Here is a 27,246-nt window from a genome sequence, read left to right on the forward strand (position 1 = left end):
GAGGAAAGACAGAGGGGAGAGATTAACTAAAGAACATATATGCATATACGCATTACCTATGGACACAGACAATAGGGTGGTGAAGGCCTGGGATGGGGTGGGAACTGGGTGGAGGGAGACAATGAGGGGAGAAAAGGGGGACATCTGTAATACTCTCAACAATAAAGATTTTTTAAATAAAAAATAATTAAATGAGTCACTGCACATGCACTTGGGACAGCAGTGGGAACAGTCGGCACTCGATAGTGCCGGCACCCCTTACCATTAGTATTAAGAGGAAAGGACAGGACAGAACAGGCTTAACAGCCTCCATTCTACAACTCGCAGGAACGCCGATGTGTCAGCAAGCCCGGAGAGCAGCCCTCCTCAGCCTGTGGAATCAGACCTGTGCCCCTGCCAGGGGCTGCTTGTGACCGGCCCAGGAAGGCTGTGGCACCTTCCCTATTCAGCAGAGGGGTCCTCCGTACTGAGCCACATCCTTCCCATCACCAACCCCCGTCCAGTTCACTTCTCACTGGGCCCTGCCGCCTGCCCTGGCCGAGCACCCTTCTCCTGACGCCTTCCGCCTTCCCTGCAAGAACCCTGAAGGCAGGGGTGCGTCTGTGCTCCCAGTTCCTGCACGGCACCTGGCCGAGGGTGAGGTAATGGAGTGGATACTCGAAAGCTATTCAGACCCAGTCGTGGCTTCAGAGCTCTCTCCCTCCCAGCATCCAGGCGGCCGCTGCAGCCTGTGGCATGCCGGTGAAACCCGTTGGCCGTCTTTGGGCTAAAGTCACCCCCAGACCCCACAGGATGCAGGGTCCGCTGCTCCTCCCAGGGACACGAAGCTCCAGCTCACCAGGCAGGGCAGGCAGCAGCTCACCTCGTTGCTGACCACCACGTGGATGCCCGTGGGCCCCTGCCGGTAGACTCGGTGGATGTGCTGTGGGGAGATGCTGTACAGGTTGGCGATCTTCTCAATCAACTCCAAGGTGGTCAGCTCTTCCAAGAAGATGGCATGGTACACTGAGGAGGCAGAAACAGGTGCTTCTATAGAGCAAGCGCTGCTTTTTACGGAGCTCGCCTGCCCCACCCAGGAAAGCAGTCACTTGCTCCTGGGGGTGCTCATGCCTAGACAGGTCCATGGGGCGGGGCTGCAGTGGGCACGTCCCTGGCCCCTCTCCCGTGTGCGGACCTGGCCCCTCTCCCTGTGCCGACCTGGACCGTCTCCCGTGTGTGGCACATGGCACTTAGCTTTGTGCTTCTTCGCAGGCCGACGAGGCCGAGAGCAGGGGCCACCGGGGCCTTCACCAGAAGTATGGAGGCCGCACTGAGGGCTCAGAAGCCAGCGCCAGGGTCCAAGTGTTTGGATCTGGCTCTGCCACTTACAACGCTGTCACCTTGGGCCAGTCCTCTGTGCCTCTGTCCCCACATTTAAATGTTAGCAACCACTCCTCCTGAGAAGCAGGTAAGCAACCACGTGGGCAGCCCTTCAGGCAGGGGCTGCAGCGCTCTCCCTGCGGGGGCTGCAGCGCTCTCCCTGCGGGGGCTGCAGCGCTCTCCCTGCGGGGGCTGCAGCGCTCTCCCTGCGGGGGCTGCAGCGCTCTCCCTGCGGGGGCTGCAGCGCTCTCCCTGCGGGGGCTGCAGCGCTCTCCCTGCGGGGGCTGCAGCGCTCTCCCTGCGGGGGCTGCAGCACTCTCCCTTCCGGGGCTGCAGCGCTCTCCTGGCGGCCGGGGCTGCAGAGCAGGCAGGGCTCCTGCAGACACGGCAGCCAGGACGCCAGGGCGGCTTGCACTCAGCACACAGGGCTCCCAAAGGGGAACTCTCTGCTCATCTCCCTGGACCTCACACGCCACAGGGCCGTGGCGGTGTTCCTTTTACACACATGGAAGCTGATGCACAGGGTACCTGTCCAAGGACACGGGCCGCCAGGCGGCATGGCCAGCACTGGTACTCAAGGACAGCTGACCTCAAAGCTTGTGTCCTCTCTCACAATGCCTCAAACTCCCAACCCAAGAAGTCCTGTGCCCCGAGGGGCTCTGGGAGCCCTCAGGCAGCAACCACGCCCTCCGGCCGGGGTCACAGGATGACGTGCTCCGGGACCACAGCCACTGAGCCACGTGTCACCCGTCCAGAGGCCAGAAGGCCCAGCTCCCAGTCCTATCACGAGAACCTCAGAGGCCTTGGGGGACACTCCCACACGCTGGGCCCGTTTCCCAGGGTATAAAGTAAGTAAGCTGGACCAGAGGGATCTGGGGGATGCCTTGCACCTTAAACATTTCAAACCCAGGATGAAGTTCAGCAAAACTTATCCTGCAGACACCGAAGTGAGGGGATCAGGGACACATTCTCAGTGAGAGCCCTCGTATTTCTTCCGTTCTATTGCCACCCTGGCAACGGCCCTGAGGTGGGGGGCCTCACAGCTCACACACAGACCCTGTCCCCACCACCGCCCCCTGGAACCAGCCTGGGGGGGGGCCCTCACAGCTCACCACACAGACCGCTGTCCCCACCACCGTCCCGCTTCTGCTGCGGGGGTGCCCGGCTCTGCTCCACCTCCTGACAGACATAAATGGTCATCTTCGGCCTCACATTCCTGGCAAGAAGAAAGGCAATAAATAGCAGGTGTGGGAGACCAAACTCTGTTGTTGCAGATTGTTCCAGAACACAGGGTGACACAGGCGCGGGTAGGACTCGGGGAGAAAGGAAGGCTGTGGGGGTGCAGAAGGCCTTTCGTGGTGGGGGTGGGGGTGAATCCCAGCCAGGCCGACCTGCTGAGGGGCTCTGCCCAGAACATGAACCTCAGAACGAGGCATTTCGCAGGGCCCCAAGAGCAAACACGTCCTCGGGCTGACTCTCACCAGGACCATTCTAGAACATTACGTGCATAACGCGTTCCATCCTCACACCGCCTACCAGGAGCAAGGACCGCCATCCCCATCCTACTGATGAGGAAACAGGCTCACAGGGGTCAAGGGCCTTCACCCAGTTGCAAAACTCCCGAGGGGCAGACCTGGGTTCAAACCCAGGCTCTCACTCTACTACCCACGTGTAGATACTGGCATTTAAATTCCTTAGTTACAGCTTAAAACTCCGTCTGTCAGCCGCGGTGCCTCAGATCAAGCGCTCCACGCACGGCCAGGGCTGCTGGCCTGAACGGTGTGCCAGAGCGGCCAGGGCTGCTGGCCTGAACGGTGTGCCAGAGCGCTGCTGTCGCGGCAGGCAGTCCTCCGGGGAACCACTCACAGGCTGAGCAGCCTGCCCAGCCCACAGTCCCTCCAGGAGGAGGCAGCCTGAACCCCGACCACGCAGGCATCTGAGGACCTGCGGCCAAAGGCCACGCCTCCCGGCAGACCAGGAGGAGGGGCCTTGTGGCCGGGTGTGCTGCAGCGGCTGCCTCATCCTTTTCTCCCAGTTCCTTGCATGCGCAGTCCGTGCCCCTCACCCTCCACCACATCTCCTCCTACACTTGCCCCAAGGCCCTGTCGGCTTCCTGCCCGCCTGCCCTCAGCTGGACACTGACACCCACCTGCCTTTGATGGCGTTGAAGAGCCGGATCCCATCTGCGGGGCCACAGATCTGCACCAGATCATCTCGAGACATCTTCAGCAAGTCAGCACCTAGGCAGGCAAGTGGGACGGCCTGTTACGTGGGACACAGAAAGGCTCCATCCCCAAACCCCGCAGACCCTGCACCGGGGCAGAGGGCAGGGGACAGGGGACAGGGAGCCAGCCTCATCCTCACGGCACCAGACGTTCCATGGAGAGAGAAGCAGCAAAGAGCCAAACAACATCAGGTCACAGCCCCAAAGATGTCAGAAGCTACATGACCTGCTCACGAAATGCAGCAGGACGGGCGTTTACAGAAGCTGTGCCTGCGCGCCCCCCCAACCCCCCCACCCCGGTCCTCTGTATTCTCGGCATATAATGCATGTGTACCTCTAAGGGGACAGGACACGGATTCCATGTACACTCGTCTGCAGGCAGACTCCGCGCTCATGGCTGCAGCCATTCCGCACGCACCGTGCAGCCAGCACACACACGGGGCAGAGCACGCCCAGCACCCCACAGCCCTCTCGCCAGCACTGCCCCGGCCCCGGAAACCGCTGTCCTGACTTCTCACAGTTAATATGATGTTTTGGGTACAATTCTGTAGGCACAATAGCTCCCCTTCCACTGGGGATAAAAGCCACCCTGCCGGTGTGGCTCAGCTGGTTGAGCGTCGTCCCATGCACCGAAAGGTCGCTGGTTTGATTCCCAGTCAGGGCACATACCCAGGTTGTGGGTTCGATCCCTGGTTGGGGTACATACGGGAGGCAGCCAATTGATGTTTTTTTCTCTCTCCCTCTCCCTTCTTCTCTCTCTAAAATCAATAAAAACATGTATTTTTAAAGAAACCCCTTCCAGTGTCCCAACAGGGCCCTCAGCACCTCTCTCTCCCTCCTCTCCCCGTCCACTCAGCCCCACTCAGCCGGATCCCTGCTGCAGGGCCACACCAGGCAGATGTCTCCTGGCAGCCTTGGCACTTTCCTCTGCTTGGAAAGGTAGCCCCACTCCCTCCCCAGGACCCACATGGCTCGCCCTCTTGCCTTTACTCAAGACACCTTCTCAATAAGGCCTATGCTGACCACCCTACTCAAGACCACAGCCAGCCCTCCACGCACCCCATCAGGCCAGGCCAGGTCCCTCCTCTGAGCCTTCCCATCCCAGATGGTCACACCACTCTGAAATGCCTGACTCCCTGGGGACAGGGTCCCTGTCAGGCCCTCCTCACACGCCCCTCCCCATCCTGATAAAAGCGGAGCTGGAAAACAACTGGGGGCTTTCCCCCCACTGCCCCAGAGGTCCTGGAGAGCCACTCTTCTCCTTGGTCCGTGTCCCTCGGACTGCCCCTGCCCCTGTCCCTCTGGGCTGACCCTGCTCATGACCCTGTCCCTCCGGACTGACCCTGCTCCTGACCCTGTCCCTCTGGACTGACCCTGCTCCTGTCCCTGTCCCTCCGGACTGACCCTGCTCCTGTCCCTGTCCCTCTGGACTGACCCTGCTCCTGTCCCTGTCCCTCCGGACTGACCCTGCTCCTGTCCCTGTCCCTCCGGACTGACCCTGCTCCTGTCCCTGTCCCTCTGGACTGACCCTGCTCCTGTCCCTGTCCCTCGGACTGACCCTGCTCCTGTCCCTGTCCCTGTCCCTCCAGACTGACCCTGCTCCTGTCCCTGTCCCTGTCCCTCTGGGCTGACCCTGCTCCTGTCCCTGTCCCTCTGGACTGACCCTGCTCCTGTCCCTGTCCCTCCGGACTGACCCTGCTCGTGTCCCTGTCCCTGTCCCTCCAGACTGACCCTGCTCCTGTCCCTGTCCCTCCAGACTGACCCTGCTCCTGTCCCTGTCCCTGTCCCTCTGGGCTGACCCTGCTCCTGTCCCTGTCCCTCCGGACTGACCCTGCTCCTGTCCCTGTCCCTCCGGACTGACCCTGCTCCTGTCCCTGTCCCTCCGGACTGACCCTGCTCCTGTCCCTGTCCCTCCGGACTGACCCTGCTCCTGTCCCTGTCCCTCTGGGCTGACCCTACTCCTGTCCCTGTCCCTGTCCCTCCGGACTGACCCTGCTCCTGTCCCTGTCCCTGTCCCTCCGGACTGACCCTGCTCCTGTCCCTGTCCCTGTCCCTCCGGACTGACCCTGCTCCTGTCCCTGTCCCTGTCCCTCCGGACTGACCCTGCTCCTGTCCCTGTCCCTCCGACTGACCCTGCTCCTGTCCCTGTCCCTCTGGACTGACCCTGCTCCTGTCCCTGTCCCTCTGGACTGACCCTGCTCCTGTCCCTGTCCCTCTGGACTGACCCTGCTCCTGTCCCTGTCCCTCTGGACTGACCCTGCTCCTGTCCCTGTCCCTCTGGACTGACCCTGCTCCTGACCCTGTCCCTCTGGACTGACCCTGCTCCTGTCCCTGTCCCTCTGGACTGACCCTGCTCCTGTCCCTGTCCCTCTGGACTGACCCTGCTCCTGTCCCTGTCCCTCCGGACTGACCCTGCTCCTGTCCCTGTCCCTCCGACTGACCCTGCTCCTGTCCCTGTCCCTCTGGACTGACCCTGCTCCTGTCCCTGTCCCTCTGGACTGACCCTGCTCCTGTCCCTGTCCCTCTGGACTGACCCTGCTCCTGTCCCTGTCCCTCTGGACTGACCCTGCTCCTGTCCCTGTCCCTCCGGACTGACCCTGCTCCTGTCCCTGTCCCTCCGACTGACCCTGCTCCTGTCCCTGTCCCTCCGACTGACCCTGCTCCTGTCCCTGTCCCTCCGGACTGACCCTGCTCCTGTCCCTGTCCCTCCGACTGACCCTGCTCCTGTCCCTGTCCCTCTGGACTGACCCTGCTCCTGACCCTGTCCCTCTGGACTGACCCTGCTCCTGTCCCTGTCCCTCTGGACTGACCCTGCTCCTGTCCCTGTCCCTCCGGACTGACCCTGCTCCTGTCCCTGTCCCTCCGGACTGACCCTGCTCCTGTCCCTGTCCCTCCGACTGACCCTGCTCCTGTCCCTGTCCCTCCGGACTGACCCTGCTCCTGTCCCTGTCCCTCCGGACTGACCCTGCTAGTGTCCCTGTCCCTCCGACTGACCCTGCTCCTGTCCCTGTCCCTCTGGACTGACCCTGCTCCTGTCCCTGTCCCTCTGGACTGACCCTGCTCCTGTCCCTGTCCCTCCGGACTGACCCTGCTCCTGTCCCTGTCCCTCCGGACTGACCCTGCTCCTGTCCCTGTCCCTGTCCCTCTGGACTGACCCTGCTCCTGTCCCTGTCCCTCCGGACTGACCCTGCTCCTGTCCCTGTCCCTCCGGACTGACCCTGCTCCTGTCCCTGTCCCTGTCCCTCTGGACTGACCCTGCTCCTGTCCCTGTCCCTCGGACTGACCCTGCTCCTGTCCCTGTTCCTCCGGACTGACCCTGCTCCTGTCCCTGTCCCTGTCCCTCTGGACTGACCCTGCTCCTGTCCCTGTCCCTCCGGACTGACCCTGCTCCTGTCCCTGTCCCTCCGGACTGACCCTGCTCCTGTCCCTGTCCCTGTCCCTCTGGACTGACCCTGCTCCTGTCCCTGTCCCTCCGACTGACCCTGCTCCTGTCCCTGTCCCTCTGGACTGACCCTGCTCCTGTCCCTGTCCCTCCGGACTGACCCTGCTCCTGTCCCTGTCCCTCCGGACTGACCCTGCTCCTGTCCCTGTCCCTGTCCCTCTGGACTGACCCTGTCCCTGTCCCTGTCCCTCTGGACTGACCCTGCTCCTGTCCCTGTCCCTGTCCCTCTGGACTGACCCTGCTCCTGTCCCTGTCCCTGTCCCTCTGGACTGACCCTGCTCCTGTCCCTGTCCCTCGGACTGACCCTGCTCCTGTCCCTGTCCCTCCGGACTGACCCTGCTCCTGTCCCTGTCCCTGTCCCTCTGGACTGACCCTGCTCCTGTCCCTGTCCCTCCGGACTGACCCTGCTCCTGTCCCTGTCCCTCCGGACTGACCCTGCTCCTGTCCCTGTCCCTGTCCCTCTGGACTGACCCTGCTCCTGTCCCTGTCCCTCCGACTGACCCTGCTCCTGTCCCTGTCCCTCTGGACTGACCCTGCTCCTGTCCCTGTCCCTCCGGACTGACCCTGCTCCTGTCCCTGTCCCTCCGGACTGACCCTGCTCCTGTCCCTGTCCCTGTCCCTCTGGACTGACCCTGCTCCTGTCCCTGTCCCTCCGGACTGACCCTGCTCGTGTCCCTGTCCCTGTCCCTCCAGACTGACCCTGCTCCTGTCCCTGTCCCTCCAGACTGACCCTGCTCCTGTCCCTGTCCCTGTCCCTCTGGACTGACCCTGCTCCTGTCCCTGTCCCTCTGGACTGACCCTGCTCCTGTCCCTGTCCCTCTGGACTGACCCTGCTCCTGTCCCTGTCCCTCCGACTGACCCTGCTCCTGTCCCTGTCCCTCTGGACTGACCCTGCTCCTGTCCCTGTCCCTCTGGACTGACCCTGCTCCTGTCCCTGTCCCTCTGGACTGACCCTGCTCCTGTCCCTGTCCCTCTGGACTGACCCTGCTCCTGTCCCTGTCCCTCCGGACTGACCCTGCTCCTGTCCCTGTCCCTCCGACTGACCCTGCTCCTGTCCCTGTCCCTCCGACTGACCCTGCTCCTGTCCCTGTCCCTCCTGACTGACCCTGCTCCTGTCCCTGTCCCTCCGACTGACCCTGCTCCTGTCCCTGTCCCTCCGACTGACCCTGCTCCTGTCCCTGTCCCTCTGGACTGACCCTGCTCCTGACCCTGTCCCTCTGGACTGACCCTGCTCCTGTCCCTGTCCCTCTGGACTGACCCTGCTCCTGTCCCTGTCCCTCCGGACTGACCCTGCTCCTGTCCCTGTCCCTACGGACTGACCCTGCTCCTGTCCCTGTCCCTCCGACTGACCCTGCTCCTGTCCCTGTCCCTCCGGACTGACCCTGCTCCTGTCCCTGTCCCTCCGGACTGACCCTGCTCCTGTCCCTGTCCCTCCGACTGACCCTGCTCCTGTCCCTGTCCCTCTGGACTGACCCTGCTCCTGTCCCTGTCCCTCTGGACTGACCCTGCTCCTGTCCCTGTCCCTCTGGACTGACCCTGCTCCTGTCCCTGTCCCTCTGGACTGACCCTGCTCCTGTCCCTGTCCCTCTGGACTGACCCTGCTCCTGTCCCTGTCCCTCCGGACTGACCCTGCTCCTGTCCCTGTCCCTCCGGACTGACCCTGCTCCTGTCCCTGTCCCTGTCCCTCTGGACTGACCCTGCTCCTGTCCCTGTCCCTCTGGACTGACCCTGCTCCTGTCCCTGTCCCTCCGGACTGACCCTGCTCCTGTCCCTGTCCCTCCGGACTGACCCTGCTCCTGTCCCTGTCCCTGTCCCTCTGGACTGACCCTGCTCCTGTCCCTGTCCCTCGGACTGACCCTGCTCCTGTCCCTGTTCCTCCGGACTGACCCTGCTCCTGTCCCTGTCCCTGTCCCTCTGGACTGACCCTGCTCCTGTCCCTGTCCCTCCGGACTGACCCTGCTCCTGTCCCTGTCCCTGTCCCTCTGGACTGACCCTGCTCCTGTCCCTGTCCCTCCGACTGACCCTGCTCCTGTCCCTGTCCCTCCGGACTGACCCTGCTCCTGTCCCTGTCCCTCCGGACTGACCCTGCTCCTGTCCCTGTCCCTGTCCCTCTGGACTGACCCTGCTCCTGTCCCTGTCCCTCTGGACTGACCCTGCTCCTGTCCCTGTCCCTGTCCCTCTGGACTGACCCTGCTCCTGTCCCTGTCCCTCTGGACTGACCCTGCTCCTGTCCCTGTCCCTCCGGACTGACCCTGCTCCTGTCCCTGTCCCTCCGGACTGACCCTGCTCCTGTCCCTGTCCCTGTCCCTCTGGACTGACCCTGCTCCTGTCCCTGTCCCTCTGGACTGACCCTGCTCCTGTCCCTGTCCCTGTCCCTCTGGACTGACCCTGCTCCTGTCCCTGTCCCTCTGGACTGACCCTGCTCCTGTCCCTGTCCCTCTGGACTGACCCTGCTCCTGTCCCTGTCCCTCTGGACTGACCCTGCTCCTGTCCCTGTCCCTCCGACTGACCCTGCTCCTGTCCCTGTCCCTCTGGACTGACCCTGCTCCTGTCCCTGTCCCTCCGGACTGACCCTGCTCCTGTCCCTGTCCCTGTCCCTCCGGACTGACCCTGCTCCTGTCCCTGTCCCTCCGACTGACCCTGCTCCTGTCCCTGTCCCTCTGGACTGACCCTGCTCCTGTCCCTGTCCCTCCGGACTGACCCTGCTCCTGTCCCTGTCCCTCCGGACTGACCCTGCTCCTGTCCCTGTCCCTCTGGACTGACCCTGCTCCTGTCCCTGTCCCTGTCCCTCTGGACTGACCCTGCTCCTGTCCCTGTCCCTCTGGACTGACCCTGCTCCTGTCCCTGTCCCTGTCCCTCTGGACTGACCCTGCTCCTGTCCTTGTCCCTCTGGACTGACCCTGCTCCTGTCCCTGTCCCTGTCCCTCTGGACTGACCCTGCTCCTGTCCCTGTCCCTCTGGACTGACCCTGCTCCTGTCCCTGTCCCTCTGGACTGACCCTGCTCCTGTCCCTGTCCCTCCGGACTGACCCTGCTCCTGTCCCTGTCCCTGTCCCTCTGGACTGACCCTGCTCCTGTCCCTGTCCCTCTGGACTGACCCTGCTCCTGTCCCTGTCCCTCTGGACTGACCCTGCTCCTGTCCCTGTCCCTCTGGACTGACCCTGCTCCTGTCCCTGTCCCTCTGGACTGACCCTGCTCCTGTCCCTGTCCCTGTCCCTCCGGACTGACCCTGCTCCTGTCCCTGTCCCTCTGGACTGACCCTGCTCCTGTCCCTGTCCCTCCGAACTGACCCTGCTCCTGTCCCTGTCCCTCTGGACTGACCCTGCTCCTGTCCCTGTCCCTCTGGGCTGACCCTGCTCCTGTCCCTGTCCCTGTCCCTCCGGACTGACCCTGCTCCTGTCCCTGTCCCTGTCCCTCCGGACTGACCCTGCTCCTGTCCCTGTCCCTGTCCCTCCGGACTGACCCTGCTCCTGTCCCTGTCCCTCTGGACTGACCCTGCTCCTGTCCCTGTCCCTCTGGACTGACCCTGCTCCTGTCCCTGTCCCTGTCCCTCTGGACTGACCCTGCTCCTGTCCCTGTCCCTCTGGACTGACCCTGCTCCTGTCCCTGTCCCTGTCCCTCTGGACTGACCCTGCTCCTGTCCCTGTCCCTCTGGACTGACCCTGCTCCTGTCCCTGTCCCTGTCCCTCTGGACTGACCCTGCTCCTGTCCCTGTCCCTGTCCCTCTGGACTGACCCTGCTCCTGTCCCTGTCCCTGTCCCTCTGGACTGACCCTGCTCCTGTCCCTGTCCCTCTGGACTGACCCTGCTCCTGTCCCTGTCCCTCTGGACTGACCCTGCTCCTGTCCCTGTCCCTCCGGACTGCCCCTGCTCCTGTCCCTGTCCCTGTCCCTCTGGACTGACCCTGCTCCTGTCCCTGTCCCTCTGGACTGACCCTGCTCCTGTCCCTGTCCCTGTCCCTCTGGGCTGACCCTGCTCCTGTCCCTGTCCCTCTGGACTGACCCTGCTCCTGTCCCTGTCCCTCCGACTGACCCTGCTCCTGTCCCTGTCCCTCTGGACTGACCCTGCTCCTGTCCCTGTCCCTCCGGACTGACCCTGCTCCTGTCCCTGTCCCTGTCCCTCCGGACTGACCCTGCTCCTGTCCCTGTCCCTCCGACTGACCCTGCTCCTGTCCCTGTCCCTCTGGACTGACCCTGCTCCTGTCCCTGTCCCTCCGGACTGACCCTGCTCCTGTCCCTGTCCCTCTGGACTGACCCTGCTCCTGTCCCTGTCCCTCTGGGCTGACCCTGCTCCTGTCCCTGTCCCTGTCCCTCCGGACTGACCCTGCTCCTGTCCCTGTCCCTCCGGACTGACCCTGCTCCTGTCCCTGTCCCTCTGGACTGACCCTGCTCCTGTCCCTGTCCCTCCGGACTGACCCTGCTCCTGTCCCTGTCCCTCTGGACTGACCCTGCTCCTGTCCCTGTCCCTCTGGGCTGACCCTGCTCCTGTCCCTGTCCCTGTCCCTCCGGACTGACCCTGCTCCTGTCCCTGTCCCTGTCCCTCCGGACTGACCCTGCTCCTGTCCCTGTCCCTGTCCCTCCGGACTGACCCTGCTCCTGTCCCTGTCCCTGTCCCTCCGGACTGACCCTGCTCCTGTCCCTGTCCCTCTGGACTGACCCTGCTCCTGTCCCTGTCCCTGTCCCTCCGGACTGACCCTGCTCCTGTCCCTGTCCCTCCGACTGACCCTGCTCCTGTCCCTGTCCCTGTCCCTGTCCCTCGGACTGACCCTGCTCCTGTCCCTGTCCCTCTGGACTGACCCTGCTCCTGTCCCTGTCCCTCTGGGCTGACCCTGCTCCAGTCCCTGTCCCTGTCCCTCCGGACTGACCCTGCTCCTGTCCCTGTCCCTCGAACTGACCCTGCTCCTGTCCCTGTCCCTGTCCCTCCGGACTGACCCTGCTCCTGTCCCTGTCCCTCGGACTGACCCTGCTCCTGTTCCTGTTCCTGTCCCTCTGGACTCACTCTGCTTGGTGGAAGGCTCACGCTCAGTTTACCCTCGCACCCATAGCTCCTAGCTCCGGCTTCCGCCTGAAGAATCATCATAAGGCTTCAAACACTTTTTAAAGAGCTAGAACAGCTTTCCCTTCTCACCTGGGGCTTCGCCCCACCTTCCAGGAGTGGCCCTGGGCACTATGTGACGAGCAGCGTTTGGTGGGAGAGCTACCGGGGAGGCTTGTCGCACGTGCACTGGCCTGCTTGGCTCAGGGGCCAACCCTGGCAGACAGCCCACCGGCAGGTGCGGGGATGCTGGTAAGGTGCCAGGTGACCCTCCCTTAGAGCCGCACTCGGCTGGGAGCTTCTAGGGCAGGACCCCGATGCGGAGCACTTGGCCCAGGTCAGCAAGTGTGAGTGAGAGGCCCCACCGCTCTGGGTCCCCAGGACAAACCACAGCCCCCTGGCCCTGAGGGCACATCCGGGACAGTAACTGGCCTTGCTACGCCTGTCCAAGGTCCCCATTTCCAAGGTCCCCACATGTCCAGAGCCGCTCACCTGAGAAGCTGGCGAAGAGCCGGCAGAACTGCGAGAACCTGTGGCGGTGCAGCCACTGCTGGGCGTCCTGGATGGAGGCGGACGGGAGCAGGTGCTGCGGGAGAGGGGGGCCTTGACATGGCGGCCCAGGGCCCAGGGGCCACGGGGCCAGGACGGGCAGGGCCCAGGGACAGGCCACGGGGCCAGGACACCACGGGGCCAGGACACCACGGGGCCAGGACACCACAGGGCCGCGGGGCCAGGACGGGCAGGGTAACCCATCTGCGGGGTCAGGACGGGCAGGATAAACCCACCGGCAGGGCCCAGGGACAGGCCGTGGGGCCAGGACACCACGGGGCCGCGGGGCCAGGACGGGCAGGGCCCAGGGACAGGCCGCGGGGCCAGGACACCACGGGGCCGCGGGGCCAGGACAGGCAGGGCCCAGGGACAGGCCGCGGGGCCAGGACGCCACGGGGCCGCAGGGTCAGGATGGGCAGGGCTCGGGCACAAGATACGCAGGGCCGCACACACTTACGTCACTGCCCAAGGGCAGGGTCTCCAGCGGGTGGGAGTGGGTCGGTGAGCTGTTGCTGCAAAGGAAGCGACAGGTGTGAGCACGAGGCCTGGGGGCTGGTGCAGGTCCTCACCTGCCTGCTGCTCCTCCCCTCTCAGCTCGGAGGCTGTTTTTATTTATTTTTTAATATATTTTTGTTTTATTGATTTTAGAGAGAGAGGGAAGGCGAGGGAGCGAGAGAGAAACATCAATGATGAGGGAGAAACATTGATCGGCTGCCTCCTGCACGCCCCCGCCGGAGATTGAGCCCACAACCGGGCATGTGCCCTGATCAGGAATTGAACAGGTGACCTCCCGGCGCAGGGGTCGAGGCTCAATCACTGAGCCACACTGGCCAGGGCTCAGAGGCTTGAGAATCACCTGAGTCCGAGGAATGAGGGCAGAAGCCTGTCCAACTCCTCCAAATCCCTAATCAACTCTTTGGTGTGGACAGAGGAGCCACTCTCCCGGCCAGCAACGGCCGCTCCGCCCAGGCTCTGGGTTCGTTTGGTCAGAATTCCCTCCCACGCGGAGTTCCCAGCCCCGAGCCCAGGCGGAGCAGCGGGTCCGGAGGCCCAGGCAGCGTCCAGCGACTCAGTGCCAGGCAGAGCGCCCGACGAGGGGCAGCAACACTTGCTCTGTGGCGATGGGAGAGGGCAGAGGAAGCCTCGGGGATCACTGGGCAGCGGACACGCACCCTAGCTGGGCATCATCCACACAGAACACATTCTCGTGGCTCTGCCCCTGGGGAGGCCTGACCCCTGACCTTCCTCAGGGGCTCACTCAAGGGCGCAGCCCTGAGCACCTGGGGTACACACTGAGAGAAAGACGTATTTCAAGATGACCCTTCCCCCTGGACAGCGGTGATGGCACAACCGAATTCACTTCATGTCACCGAACGACACACTTAAGATGCCACAGCGGTCGCTTTCACATCACGTCTCTCTCCCCACAAGGACAAAGGGCCCCGCAGACAGTCCTGAGCAGTCCCTGCACAGCGGCCCCGCAGGGCCGAGGAGCGCCAGGCATGGGGCACACATCCCACTGGCCTGCATGCAGCCCTTCCTCCTCCACAGCGGGGGACCGAGGCGGAGGGGCACAGGGACGCGCCCCGGAAGGTGCAGATCTGAGCTAGGTCCGTCTGAATCTACGTACACACTCCTTCCGTCACCGCCTCTCAGGAGGGCTCTCCCCCAGCAAACCAGTGCATGGCTGCGTTCCCGTCAGCCAAGCTCTCGGTCTGCCAACGCGGGCTTCAAGGAGCCTGCACACTCACTTGATAAACCCGCCGGCGTTTTCCCGGCCCCACCTCCACGAACAGGACACGCAGAGGCACCACAGGCGGTTGTGGGCCTGGTGCCGCGTGGCCTGGGACGGGTGGGACGGCTGCCCACCAGCCCTGCACGCCTGTCACCTGGGAGTCAGCAGGGCTGGGTGACCAGCAGGGAGGCCTCCGCTGCGGGATAAGCCCCAAAACCAGGAAGAGAGGCCCCGAGCTGCCAGCGCCAGCGAATGTGCACAGGGCTGCAGGCCCAGGAGGCCCTCGCAGCCACGGGCCACCTCCCGACCCTGCGCCAGCGCCCAGCAGGCCCGCCCCGGCCCGCACTGGAGGAGGGGGCAGGGTGGGTGCTGGGCTGCCGCCCACCAGACAGCACTCAGAGAAGCTGTCTGAGCACCAAGAGCTGGGCAAGTGCTAACCATGTGGTGAACGCAACACCTGCCAGCCACCCGACACCCACACGGAGGCCAGGCCACAGGAGAGGCGACGCGACGCGACGAGGAAGGGCAGGAAAGGACCACGCCCGTCATCCCCACGCCCGTCATCCCGCCAGGGTCGGGAGGGGCGGGCGGGAGTCACACATACCCTTCGCCGAGGCCGAAGCTGTTTGGAGAGCCGTTGTAGCTTGGGGACGGGGCGCTGTTCACCTGGTAGGCCACGTCGGGCCACGGAGAGCACTGCGGGGAGAGAGCGCAGGCAGCGGGGACTGCGGCGGGGCTCCAGGAGGAGCCAGACCTGCCGGGGGCTGGCCCGGCGCCTCGGGCTGCACCGAGCCAGCATCCACTGAAGCCAACGGATGAATCCACGGACCCTTCAACACGCACTGCGTTCCCCCTGTGGCCACGTGAGCCAGGACAGGCCGCTCCTCCCACACCAAGACTCGAATACAGACAACTGTTTCGGAAACGCCTTCCTGGCCAAGGGGCCGGTCAGAGGAACACAGCTCCAAACCCGAGAGCACACCACCACCGCCGGGGCTCTTAAAGCAGCACTCCCCGAGCTGGAACCCCCCGAGCTGGAACCCCCTCCCCCCCCAGACCAGCCCGCAGCGCCAGGCCCTCCTGGCCGCAGCCCTGCCGCTCACCTCGGTGAGAATGGTGGTTTCATAGGACGGCTGGTACTTCTCCTTCTCCTGGGCGGTTCTCTTCTCCATCTTCTCCCGGTCTGTCTTTTGTTTCCGGTCTGCTCCCTTCGGCTACAAAGGCAGAGCACAGGGGGTCCGATTAGCCCAAAGCCGGCAGAGATGGCGATCGGTGGAGGACCCAGGGCTGGGTGGTGGCCACGAAGCCTGCAAGAGCCCGGGCAGGATCTTGTGGACGGACCAGACAGCATCGCTCACTTCCCAGACATCCAGCGCAAGTCCTGCCTGGAGCCCTTCCCCGCCCCCGGGAACTCAGCCTGCCCAGGTCCTGCCGCGGGGCTGCAGGCCGCTGGGGGAAATGCCGGGGAAGTTCTTCGCCAGCGGCCACTGCTTACAGAAAGGAACCCCAAGAGCCACGACAATCCCAATGCACTCCCTGGCCTAGCCGTGGATGGGGAGGGAGGAGAGCTGGGGGTTGCCGGTCGGGGTTTGGCCCACGCTTACAGGCTGTGAGCTCCCAGACACGTCATGAAGGCCTCCCGGCCCCCAACACCAGGACTCCTGCCACTCAAGGCTCACACATCACGAGGTCGCTGCCCGGACAGAGCCTGTCTGGGTGCCTTTGAGCTTGAGGGACTTGAGGTGTCCCGACCTCACAGGTGCTATCATTCCCCTCATGTACAGGGGAGGAACCAAGTGCTGACCAGGTCACAATTCAGATGTGAGAGCCAGGGACGCACCGGCTAGCCGGCCCTAGCAGGCCGCTGAGCGAACACCGGGCTCTCGCGTCCTAGGGTTCACAGTGGGGTTGGTGAGTTCTGACATCAAGGCACCCAGCAGCCCCAGGACTGAGCAGACTGTGCACACAGCAGGCCACACACAGTGGGCAGTCAGTGAGCAAAACTCACTCTCCAGTTCAATGGCGTCTTCAAGGGTTTTCACCCTCCGGGCACCTTCCTCGGGCACAGCTTTGGCTCCCAGCTCGAGCGGTTTTAGGAAAGAGTGCTCAGAGCGATGCCTACGCTGCACAGAGGCGCGTTTGCCGGGGGTCATATGGGAACATAGGACAGGTCCAGGGCTCAGTGGGAGAGCAGGCATGTGGCCACCAAGCCCCCATCACCTGCTCCGCCTCCAGGCCCTGCTCCTGGGAAGATGCCCGGAAGACACAGAGCAAGGCTGTGCCTGTGTGACACACGCAGCCCGGTGGCACCACAGGGCGCTGCTGCTCAGAGGGGCCCCGTCTTCCCTTGCAAAGGCCTTGATACCCGCACAGAGCCCCAGGGCAGGCCTCCAGAAGCCCTCCTTCCCGGGACTGGGGCGACCAGGGTGGGAGAGCGACGGACAGGTTGGCTGGACTCTGCCTGACACGTGCAAACACCTGTTTGAAGCACCTCTGTGATGGGCGGATGGGTGCTGTGTCCCCTCGGGCAGCAGGTGCCAAGCCTTTCTCGGGTCCCTCAGACACGGCAGCAGCAGGGCGGCCCAGTTCCCCAAACACCTGGTGTGCAGTCAAGGAGCCTGGAGGGAGGGCCCTCACTGCTAAGCTTCTGCCTCAAGGTGCAGAAAGGGGAGCCAGTGGGGGCCCTGGGCAGGACTGGGTGCTCCCTGGGTGCACACCCCCGTTCTTCTCTTACTGCCCAGCACGGTCTGAGCCAGGCACACAGTGCGAGAGCAGCGGCTTCACTGGACACCCTGCACGAGGAGGGACCCACTGAGGGGACGTGGTGTCTGAGGGGAGTGTGGCGGGGCACAGGGAAGGACCACCAGCGGCGCCCTGTGGAGACGTCCACGGGTGGCCCAGACCCCGAGATCCTGGAGCAGGCAGTAAGACCAGAGTGACAGCACCCACTGTACCACGGAGGGCAAAGAGCCAGCCCCACTCCCCAGGACCTGTGAGGATGTCAAAGGGGCAAGCTTGCATGGAATTAAGGCTGCTCGTAGTGTGAGACTAAAACAGATGATCCTGCATCCCCCAGTGGGCCAGTGTACCACAGGGCCCTGGGAGGGGAAGAGGGAGGGGAACAGGTCAGAGTGACCCCTCCCACTGGCTCTGAAGACGGAGGGAGGGGCCATGAGCCCAGGAATGCAGAGGCCCGAGAAGCTGCAAAAGGCCACAAGGATTCCCCCAGAGCCTGGGAGGAACGTGCCTGCTGACAGTCCAGCCCAGGGAGGCCCGGGTCAGACTCTGAGCTGCAGCTCCGGAGGACAACACATTGTGTCCTTTGAACCACTAAACAGGTGGTAATTGGTTACAGCAAGGAAAGACAAACAGGTGGAGCAGCTCAGCTTCCTTCGGAGGCGGGTTCGAGGCTTCAGGATCCTAAGCGGTGTGTGAAGGCTGCTGCCACTCCGGCAGGAAACACACCCACCCTCCTGCTCTCTGCCTCCCGCCCAGGCAGCAGCACTGCCCACAGCCGCGGGCAGCAGGCCCAGCAGTGGCCGCCCGCGAGCAGACCCGCCAGCCCTGCGCTGCTCCCCCCATGGCGGCTGGGATCGGCGCAGACGTTCTCCAGGTCACTGCCACGTGCCCACTGTGCACCGGGCTCTGCGGGAGGCGCACAGAGATAGAGGCACAGTCCCTGTCCTTCCCTGAGGGCAAGTCCAAGTGTTTCCTTGGGAGGAAAACACAAATTTCTAAATGTGCAAATGCACTCATTCTTATAAAGCGGAGACGAGCGCGGACACATGCGATGCTGGAAGCTCCGTCCCAGGACTCCTGGGCGCAGGCAGGAGCCCAATCGAGGCTCCTTGCTGGGCCTCCACGTGGCACTGTGAGAATGTCTGGCGTCGCTGTCGGCGTCGGAGGAAGCAGGCGTGCCCGCGGGCACGGACCATGGCGGGCATGGCAAGACCGTCCCTACCTTGAACACCTTGATCTGGCAGCTGGCAGAGTGCAAGTGCTCGGTGTACTCCCCATTCTCGTTCTGCTTAAACGTGTCGATCTGCACTCGGAAAGGCACCCCCTTCTCGCCCCCGTGCTTCCTCGGGGTGAACTCTGTGCTGATGCAGTGCACCTGGGAGGGGAAACGTGGGGCTGCTGGGGAGGGGCAGGCGGCTCCTCTCCAAAGAAGGCGCCCATCCTGCCTGGTCGGGTGCACACCCTTCAACCTCCCCTCTCCCCCAGCGCTGTCCATGCCACCGGGCAGGTGGTCTCTCCACCGCCCTGTCCACAAAGATACGCCCTCCCACCTTTGTCCCTTGACCTCAGAGGTCCTGCCTGACCAGCTAAGTCCTGCCCATTGCTCCAGGCCTGCTGACCCCAGGAACCCCCTCACCCCTCACCCCTCACCTCCCTTGGCAAATGTTACAGGCAGCAGAGGGGGGCCCGCAGGTTAGCCCCTATGGCCTGGCATCCAGGTTACTTGGGCCAGGCCCAAAAGTGACCAGAAGGCCGGAACCATCTCTGTACTTCTGCAAGGACTTACTACACAGAGGGCACCTGGTATGTATTTATTGTTATAATGCTGTTTGTTTTAATAGTACAATACATATTATGATATCACAATAATAAGGTAATAACTTTAAAATACAAGAATATTATAATTATGGGAAAAAGATCATTAACTTCTACTGAGCCATTGTTATGAACTGGGCACTGTGGTGATGGCTTTACATTCATTATCTGATGAAAATAGGCTCACAAAGGGCCCGGCCGGGAGGGAGAGCCACGTGGGCCCCTCAGCACGTGTGTAGCCCCGCCCTCAGCCAGCGGCCACGCCCTCAGCCAGCGGCCACGCCCTCAGCCAGCTCAGACTGCTATTGTGTTGACCATGAGGCTGGACCCACACACAGGGCTTGACTGTTAAGTAATTAACTTAATAACAGAAACTATTAAGGACTGTTTTTTACCTCAAAATATTTATGCTAGGAACGACTGTATTTTATAAAAAGCTTACATATTCATAAGCAAACCGCACACAGGATTCTAAAACATTCCCATCCTTTTCCCAGCCCCATGGCCAACAAGCTCTGGTTATGAGCACTCCACACTACTCCCTGCAGCCCCCGGCCCCCAGCAGAGGGCAGCGCCCAGCAGTGCCTGCAGGGGCTGGTTTGAGAAACCCAGCATGGACACACACCCCCGGGGGCAGCTCCCTCCTGCGTAACCCCCAGCGGGCAGCCCCCCTCCTGCGTGCCCCCCAGCGGGCAGCCCCCTCCTGTGTACCCCCCAGCAGGCAGCCCCCCCAGCCATGTACCCCCAGTGGGCAGCCCCCCTCCTGTGTACCCCCCAGTAGGCAGCCCCCCTCCTGTGTACCCCCCAGCGGGCAGCCCCCTCCTGTGTACCCCCCAGTAGGCAGCCCCCCTCCTGTGTAACCCCCAGCGGGCAGCCCCCCCCCCGCCACATACCCCCCAGCGGGCAGTCTCCCCCCCCACCCCGCGTACCTGAATGAACGCGGAGGCTCTCTTCGAAGGGTCCCACAAAAACTCAACTGTGTTCAGCTGGGTCGGGCTGGCCCTGGGGTCCAAGATACCAACAGACAGTGGAACATCTGCGCACACACACAAAGTACAACTGTCAGCCACGCCCGACGTTGAAGGAGTGACCATCGCAGGCCCAACTCTAACCACAGGGAGATGCCAAACGGTCAGAAACTAGGCCGTGCAAAGCTCCTTTGGCAGAAGGCCTGGCTTGGGTTGCCATGAAGCTGTTAGTCTTAATGCCAATTTGCGTGAACAGTCGTGTTATTTTGCTGCCGAAAGGACTGTGCTCAACTGCCTGTTGGAGGCGTTTCCGATGCTGTGTGTCCACGCACCGCAACCTGTCATTCCAGCGTCTGAATTCCAAAACCCGTCTGGCCCAAAGGCTGTGGCTGAAGGATATGGACCACTGCCTGAGCCCCCAAGCTTCCATCTCCACGGCCCCCTGTGACGCCAGCCTGCCCTGTATCACTTACCAAAACCCTTTAATGCGTGATCCTTCTCAAAGCTTCCCTGGGACTCCCTGGCAGCAGGCCTGGTGGTTCTGCCAGCTCCCACAGGGTTTCACACAAGACAGGTGCCCTAAGAGGCCCCGCCCAGCCCAGGTGGCATCCAGGAAGAACCCCAACATGCTCACCGAGGTCCAGGATCCGGTCCCCGGGCCGGCTCCACCGCCAGCCCTCCAGCTGCTGGTGCTCTGTGTACTGCAGCCGGCGGTCATGGAAAACCACACGGATGATGCTCTGGCAGGGAAGCAGGCAGGAGGAGCTGAGTGTGGGCGCCAAGAGGAACCCAGAGGAGCCCACCTGCCGCCTTCTGAGCCAGGGTACCCCCACCCTCAAGGTGGCTCCTCCTGGAGCCTTCCGCCGGGGGTGCCCCAACTCCCTCCGCAGAACCCCAGCAACACAAACAGCAGCGAGAAGTCTGCTGCCTGCCCTTTGTCCACGACTACTGAGTGCTTCACACACACAGCTACTTGTCAGTCCTTCTGTGCAGATGAGCAAACAGAAGCACAGAAAAGCTCAGTGAGTGGCCAACCCGGAGCCCAGAGCCTCGTCCATCAGCCCACGCCACTCCGGCTCTCGGCTGTGGCCTGTCCTAGTCCCCGGGAGAGCACCGGGGGGAACAGGGTCCCACTCTCCCTCTGGGGCTTTTCCCGAACCCCCATGCCACTCCTGACCACCACAGCACGCCCAGCGCTGAGACCCCACCCGCCCCTCAGGGAGGGAGAGCGCCCACAGACTTACCTTGACGTACTTTGTGTTCAGATCCTGAAAGTCTCCCAGCTTCCGATTCTCCAGCAGCCGGATTTCATAAGACTGACCTGGAGGAGGGTGAAGAGTTCACTTCCCGTTTCTGAGTGTTTTCAAATGTGGGCTCACCAGCCAGCGGCCTCCCAGCCTCCTCAGCGCCAGCTCTGGTGCCCCGTGGACGGACAGCCCGTCTGTCTGCCACCTGGTTGGGCCAAGGCCACCCCAGGTAACACACCACAGGACCCTTGAGAGGCAGCACCTCTACAACTTTCACAGAAACAGAATCCAACCCGATACAGTGAGCATTACAGTGATGGACATAACTGTGTATTTCTTTACAAAGAATGCCCCCCACACACTCGGATGGAGAGCAGCTACGGAAATCCCGTCGGAGTAGACAGCCGCCCACCCCTCCCGAGAGCAGGTTTAACTACCGAAGAGAACGCCTGTTAATCATTGTCTAGGTGCAGAGTGAGAGCTTCTCCCAAGTTAAAAGAATCTCACGTATAAAAAGGGCGCGGGCATTCTGCTTGGTGCCATAGAGCCTGCACAAGCTGCTTAGAGTAAAAAAGGAAGGAAGATTCATCCACAGTAACAGCAAAAACGTGCAAGTATCTATGACCCAACCGCACACACGTGATTAGCAGATCAAGTACAGCCTGAATAAAGGGGCACCGCGTTTCCAGGCGGAAAGACACACACCAAATGATGTCACTTTTCCCAAGTTAAATAAGTTTAACCACAACGCTACACACCCTCGCATCTATCACAGCTTAATAAAGGACGCGTTACAAATAACAGAATAGATTATTTAATAGTTGGTATTGGTAAATCTGATTCACTGTTTAAAAAAAGTTTTTTAAATAATGATATTCTACAAGAAATTACCAAAACAGAACAGAAAGGCCCTGGTACCCAGCCAGCGTGCCTGTGGTGGCACCAGGAACCGGCTGTGCCACCAAGTTAACGAAGCCCAGCCCTGACTCGGGCTGCCCGGGTTTGCAGGATTCCTCTCTCTCCTGTGTGTGTGTGTGTGTGTGTGTGTGTGTGTGTGTGTATGTGTGTGTATGTGTGTGTGTCTGTATGTGTATGTGTGTGTATGTGTGTGTATGTGTGTGTATGTGTGTGTGTCTGTGTGTGTCTGTGTGTATGTGTGTGTATGTGTGTGTGTATGTGTGTGTGTATGTGTGTGTGTGTGTGTGTGTGTGTGTGTGTGTGTAGGTCTGTTAAGATTGGCTATTTTTTCCAAAGTGCAGACCCTCACCTCACAGCAGATATCAAAAAAAGTTACCACTGGATTTAAATGTTAATTTCCTAAGGTTTTATTGTAACGTGAATGACTACTTATCGGGCAGTCAGTGGGGGACTTTCTGAACCTAAAATCAGGAGGGGGAGTGAAATCTAGCTGTAGTAAAATATATATATTGCAAACAACAAGCTAGGACACACAACCCCAGTGGCTAACAGTCTTAAAAATAGCTAAAAGAGAACTGATTAGAAAGATACTAAGACCCCTTATAGTGGACTGAATGGTGCCCCCCCCCCCCAATAAGTCTGCACCCTGATCTCCAGGACCTGAGGGCTATCTAATCTGGAAACAAGAGTCCTTGCAGATGCAAGTAAGTTAAGAAGCGCTCATCCTGGTTGTGTCCTGTGTCCTGCGCACAGGGACAGGTGTCCTTGTGAGACACACAGAGAGGGAAGGAGGAGGAGCCGTACGCACGTGGGCGCAGAGAGGATGCAGCCACGCCTCCGGAGCCCCCCAAGACAAGGAGGCAGAGAACAGACCGGCCCCTGAGGCCCCAGGGAGCTGGGGCCGACCTATTCCCAGCGTCCAGCCTCCAGACCTGCCAGAGAATCAACCTCCATCGCTCTGAGCTAACATGCTTGCAGTACCTTGCTGAAGGAGCCACAGGAAACTAACATACCCACACACACACAATGAATAGAATGGACAAAAATACGAAATTAAGTCACTCGTTCCAAACATTTGCTGAGCTACAGCTATGTGCCGAATTCCGTGCGACGCCTCGGACACAGAGCCGGCAGAGTGGACACAGTGGCCCCAGCTCCCGCAGCTCAGAAACAGCCATCGGCAAACCTTCTTCTTGGGAAGTGGGCCCCTCCACCAGCTTTCCCAGCCCGTCTTACGGGCCCAGCGGACACCTGACGAACATGCCACGGCCGGCGCAGGGCATCATGCCAGAGGGAAGCGTGCGAACCCCAAACTCTTGTCCTGCCCACTTTCCAGTTCAGAAGTCGCAACTCACAGGAAGGTCTTGCAGACCTAACCAACACTTCTAAATTTCTGAAAAAGTCAGATTTTTAACACACATTTCCAGGCTCCTGAGCCAACACTCCTCTGAGGCAACATAACATGGAGCCTCTCACACCCACCTGGTTCCCAGTGTCCTCCTGTTCCCGGGAGGCTGGCATGAGGCCCAGCGCCCAAGTGCTCATTACCTGGGCAGACAGGGGCCCCACGGCTCAATGAATACAGACCCAGCACTGCAGCACCCTCAGCTCACGCCCAGCAGGAGGCACCTGCTGTCCCATACAGAGCAGTTCTATAGTGGGGCTTTAGGCTCGGTCACAGCCTCCTCCTCCACCAGCGGAGACCTGACCCAGGCCCAGGCCACAGCCTCCTCCTCCTCCACCAGCGGAGACCTGACCCAGGCCCAGGCCACAGCCTCCTCCTCCTGCACCAGCAGAGCCCGGACCTGTGTGGTTCCCACAGAACGTCCCTCCTCCCCTTCCTCTTGCAAGCACTCTAGAGCCCCTCCCAGCCACATGGCACCTCCCTGACTCGGGCCCCAAACAGGACAGCGCCCAGCCTCCCTCCCCAGGCCTGCCCCCCAGAACCCTGCTCCCCTCAGCAGAGCACCATCCAGAAGACAGCTGTTCGCGAACCCCAAACTCTTGGCCATCCACCAGCTGGTGTGCAAGGGGAAATCTCACTCAACTTGAAGCGCACAGGCATTCCTCTGCTTGGCGGGGTCTCCCTGGGCATGGGTGGGGCAGGAAGTGAAGGCCCAGGCTGATCGGGTCACCACTGTACTGTGTGACGAATAGTCGGTACTCAGCAAAAGCTTGACCATGATTTCATATTCTTTGCTATGCCACTGTGCTGAACTACAGGGTTTGCAAAAGCAAGACACACTCCTGCCCTCAAAAGGTTAGCAATTTGCTGGGATACATTCAACAGCCCAGGAAAAGCACTACTACAAGGCAGAATTTGAAAACTCCTCTAAGAGGCGGGCAACACTCACCCAGGATGGGGAGGGGCGGTGGGAAGGTTTGAGGAGGAGATAACGTTAGAGACAGATTTTGAAGAGTAGGCAGGAGGGGATAGTTGAAGGAAGAATGAATGGGAAAGTAATCCTCAGTAGGCTGTAGCAAGGAGGTGCGAGGGGAGCGGTGTGCCTCGGGGAACATAAGGGCAGCTTCCGCCCACTGGGTGCTGATCCAGTGGCAAGTCTGCTCGGGTATTAAGTCACCTGACCCTCAGAACACGTGATGGGGCTTGTGGGAAGAGCCCACTGGTAGAAGCAAGCAGAGGCTCAGAGAGGTTACCCTTGGACAAGCTCCCACAGCCAGTCAGTGGCAGAGCCAGGAGCAGAAACTAAATGTTTCCAGAACCTACCGCACTCTTTGCCACATCCTACATGGGGGTGTCATTTGCTGGTCCGAGGACATGTGTAGTTCTACATGATTGTCAACTTCTCCTCTCTGGAAGTTACTTCTTGCTCAGCAAAGATGCCTACAGCATCTTTTTTTCTTATTGAATTTATTGGGTTGGCATTGGTTATTAAAATTATATAGGTTTCAGGTGTACAATTCTACAATACACCACCCAGCTCAAGTCTCCTTCCATCACCATCTCTCTCCGCTCTACTGCCCGCAGCATCTGTGACATTAAAAGCACCCCTACCTTCACCATCCCAAGTTAAGATGGTGTTTCCCTCCTTCCTTCTTCCTTTAGGACCAGCAGTAACGACGAGTCCCAGGATGACCTTAGATAGAGGACACTGACTCCAACTTCGTGCCTATAAAACACTCTGTTTCCTGCTCTCAGATCACTGATCTAAACAGTGATCTGAGAGCAAAACGAAATCACTGCAGGAAATCACAGTAAAGCCTGTTCTAATTTCAGAATTGCAAAATGTGGGAAAAGAAAGACAAAGGTGGTCTTAGAATCAAGGAAATAGGGTAACAAATAACTACTAATTACTTGTGTTCAGCTACGCCTGGGACATTGCTAGGCCACTTATGTGCATTATTTCCTTTAGTCCTCTCAACAATCCATCAGAAAATCCATTGTTGACACCTTCTTTTTAATCCTCACCCAAAGATATGTTTGTTTTATTTTACTGATTATGGAGAGAGAGAGAGAGAGAGAGAGAGAGAGAGAGAGAGAGAGAGAGAGAGAGAGAAACATTGATGTGAGAGAGAAACATCGATAGGTTGCCTCCCATAGATGCCCCAACCAGGGGGAGGGGGGAATCAAACGCACAACCTAGGTATGTGCCCTGACCAGAAATTGAACCCCCAACCTTTTGGTGTTCCGGGACAAACTCCAACCAACTGAGCTACCCAGCCAGGGCGGCCCCATTTTATAGATGAAGAAATTATGATCCAGAGTACCTTGCTGAAGATCAAACCTGGGTCTCTCTGACTCCAAGGACTAAACCCTAGCCAAACTACTCCACACAGTGTCTTCTTGCTTCAAATATTCAGAGTCTATCTATTTCATTCCTCCTGAATTTCCTGATATTCACTTTATTGCAAGACCCTCGTCCACACACCTAAACCTTCCTCCCTTCCCTTAAGGCTCAAATCCTTATGCCCCATGGTCTTAGTTCTCTGAACCAAGAAGTGCATGTGGATATGTAACCACACTGTGACATAAGGTTTTATATTCATTTCCTTCTGAAAAACTCATCTCCGTGAAACACATGTTCCTAAACCATTTAAACGACTCTGAAGGTTACAGTACCAAAGCTATGTCATTTTTTTTTTTCATGGAGATAAACAGATCAATGGGGCGGGGGAAGAGTTCACAAATACATTTTCAGATACTTGGAAACTTGATCTATGACAGTGAGAAAAAAGACAGCTTTTCAGGGGTGCAGGATGACTGGTTATCCATATGGAAAAATAAATCCCTACCTCACACCATATATAATAAATTCATTCCAGTTCTACAGGCATATCCTAAAGCAGAACTTGCTGTGCACCGGGAAACGGGCAACAACCTACAGATTCACAATAAGAAAAGAGAGATGTTAATTCTATTATTTAACTAGGAATGGAATAGCAAATGGCACTTTCAATAAACAACATGGAGAAATCTCAGAAACATAATATGAAACAAAAAAGCTACGTGGTGATATACATATAAATAACTTGTATAAAGTTTGAAGACATGCAAAACAATACGGCTGACTATGCAAAGAGTAAAAATTTACGAATGTGCACTCAATCTCAAACCAACACCAACTTCACAAATTGGTTTTTTTGCTTCTGGGGAAGAGGGAAGGCAACAAATGAGAAAAAAGTAAAAATCAGAAGCAAATTTGGCAAGGTTGAAAAAACTGTGTTGAGTATAATTATTTGTTCTCTTATTCTCTGTAGCAATCGATCTGAAATTAAAATATTTCCGTCACACACAACCATGGAGTGGGGAAGAATGCTGGAGCCGGTCCTCGCTCTGCACTGCTTTCTGTTCAGCAGTACACCCCTGTACACCCACCGCCTCCCTCTGTGCCAGGGACACGCTAGGTGCAAACCCAAGATGCTGCCACAGGGTGCAGGGTGACTGGCTGCCCCACTCATTCACACACCACCTCACAATTTTGCCAATGAAATTAGAAACAGCCTGCAACATAAAGAGCCTATTTTATTTAAGCAACTCACTTTTTAACTTAATTTTTTAAGTGTATATCATCCCTGAAAATACAAAATCAAAATCATATACCATAGCCCTAACCAGCTTGGCTCAATGGATAGAGCGTCGGCCTGTGGACTGAAGGGTCCCGGGATTTGATTCCCCATCAGGGCACATGCCTGGGTTGTGGCCTCAGTCCCCAGTAGGGGTCATGCTGGAGGCCGCCGTTCCATGGTTCTCTCTCAG

At 60.0% G+C, this 27,246-nt stretch overlaps 1 protein-coding gene across 1 annotated transcript in view; it reads right to left on the bottom strand.

The window, feature by feature from the left end:
- The window catches only part of TFCP2L1 (transcription factor CP2 like 1), a 69,155-nt gene that overhangs the window by 15,221 nt on the left and 26,688 nt on the right, over nucleotides 1-27,246 (bottom strand). Inside the window, exons 3-13 of the mRNA XM_079782857.1 lie at nucleotides 21,108-21,184; nucleotides 20,498-20,603; nucleotides 19,825-19,931; nucleotides 18,303-18,455; nucleotides 15,445-15,555; nucleotides 14,946-15,037; nucleotides 13,064-13,118; nucleotides 12,550-12,643; nucleotides 3,509-3,599; nucleotides 2,472-2,575; nucleotides 863-1,005 (exon numbers count right to left, since the gene is read on the bottom strand). Of these exons, the coding sequence (XP_079638983.1) occupies nucleotides 863-1,005; nucleotides 2,472-2,575; nucleotides 3,509-3,599; nucleotides 12,550-12,643; nucleotides 13,064-13,118; nucleotides 14,946-15,037; nucleotides 15,445-15,555; nucleotides 18,303-18,455; nucleotides 19,825-19,931; nucleotides 20,498-20,603; nucleotides 21,108-21,184 (1,133 nt within the window). The remainder of the gene's footprint in view (nucleotides 1-862; nucleotides 1,006-2,471; nucleotides 2,576-3,508; nucleotides 3,600-12,549; nucleotides 12,644-13,063; nucleotides 13,119-14,945; nucleotides 15,038-15,444; nucleotides 15,556-18,302; nucleotides 18,456-19,824; nucleotides 19,932-20,497; nucleotides 20,604-21,107; nucleotides 21,185-27,246) is intronic.

Source organism: Cnephaeus nilssonii (genome assembly GCF_951640355.1).
Source record: "Cnephaeus nilssonii genome assembly, chromosome: 10".
Taxonomy (NCBI): domain Eukaryota; kingdom Metazoa; phylum Chordata; class Mammalia; order Chiroptera; family Vespertilionidae; genus Cnephaeus; species Cnephaeus nilssonii.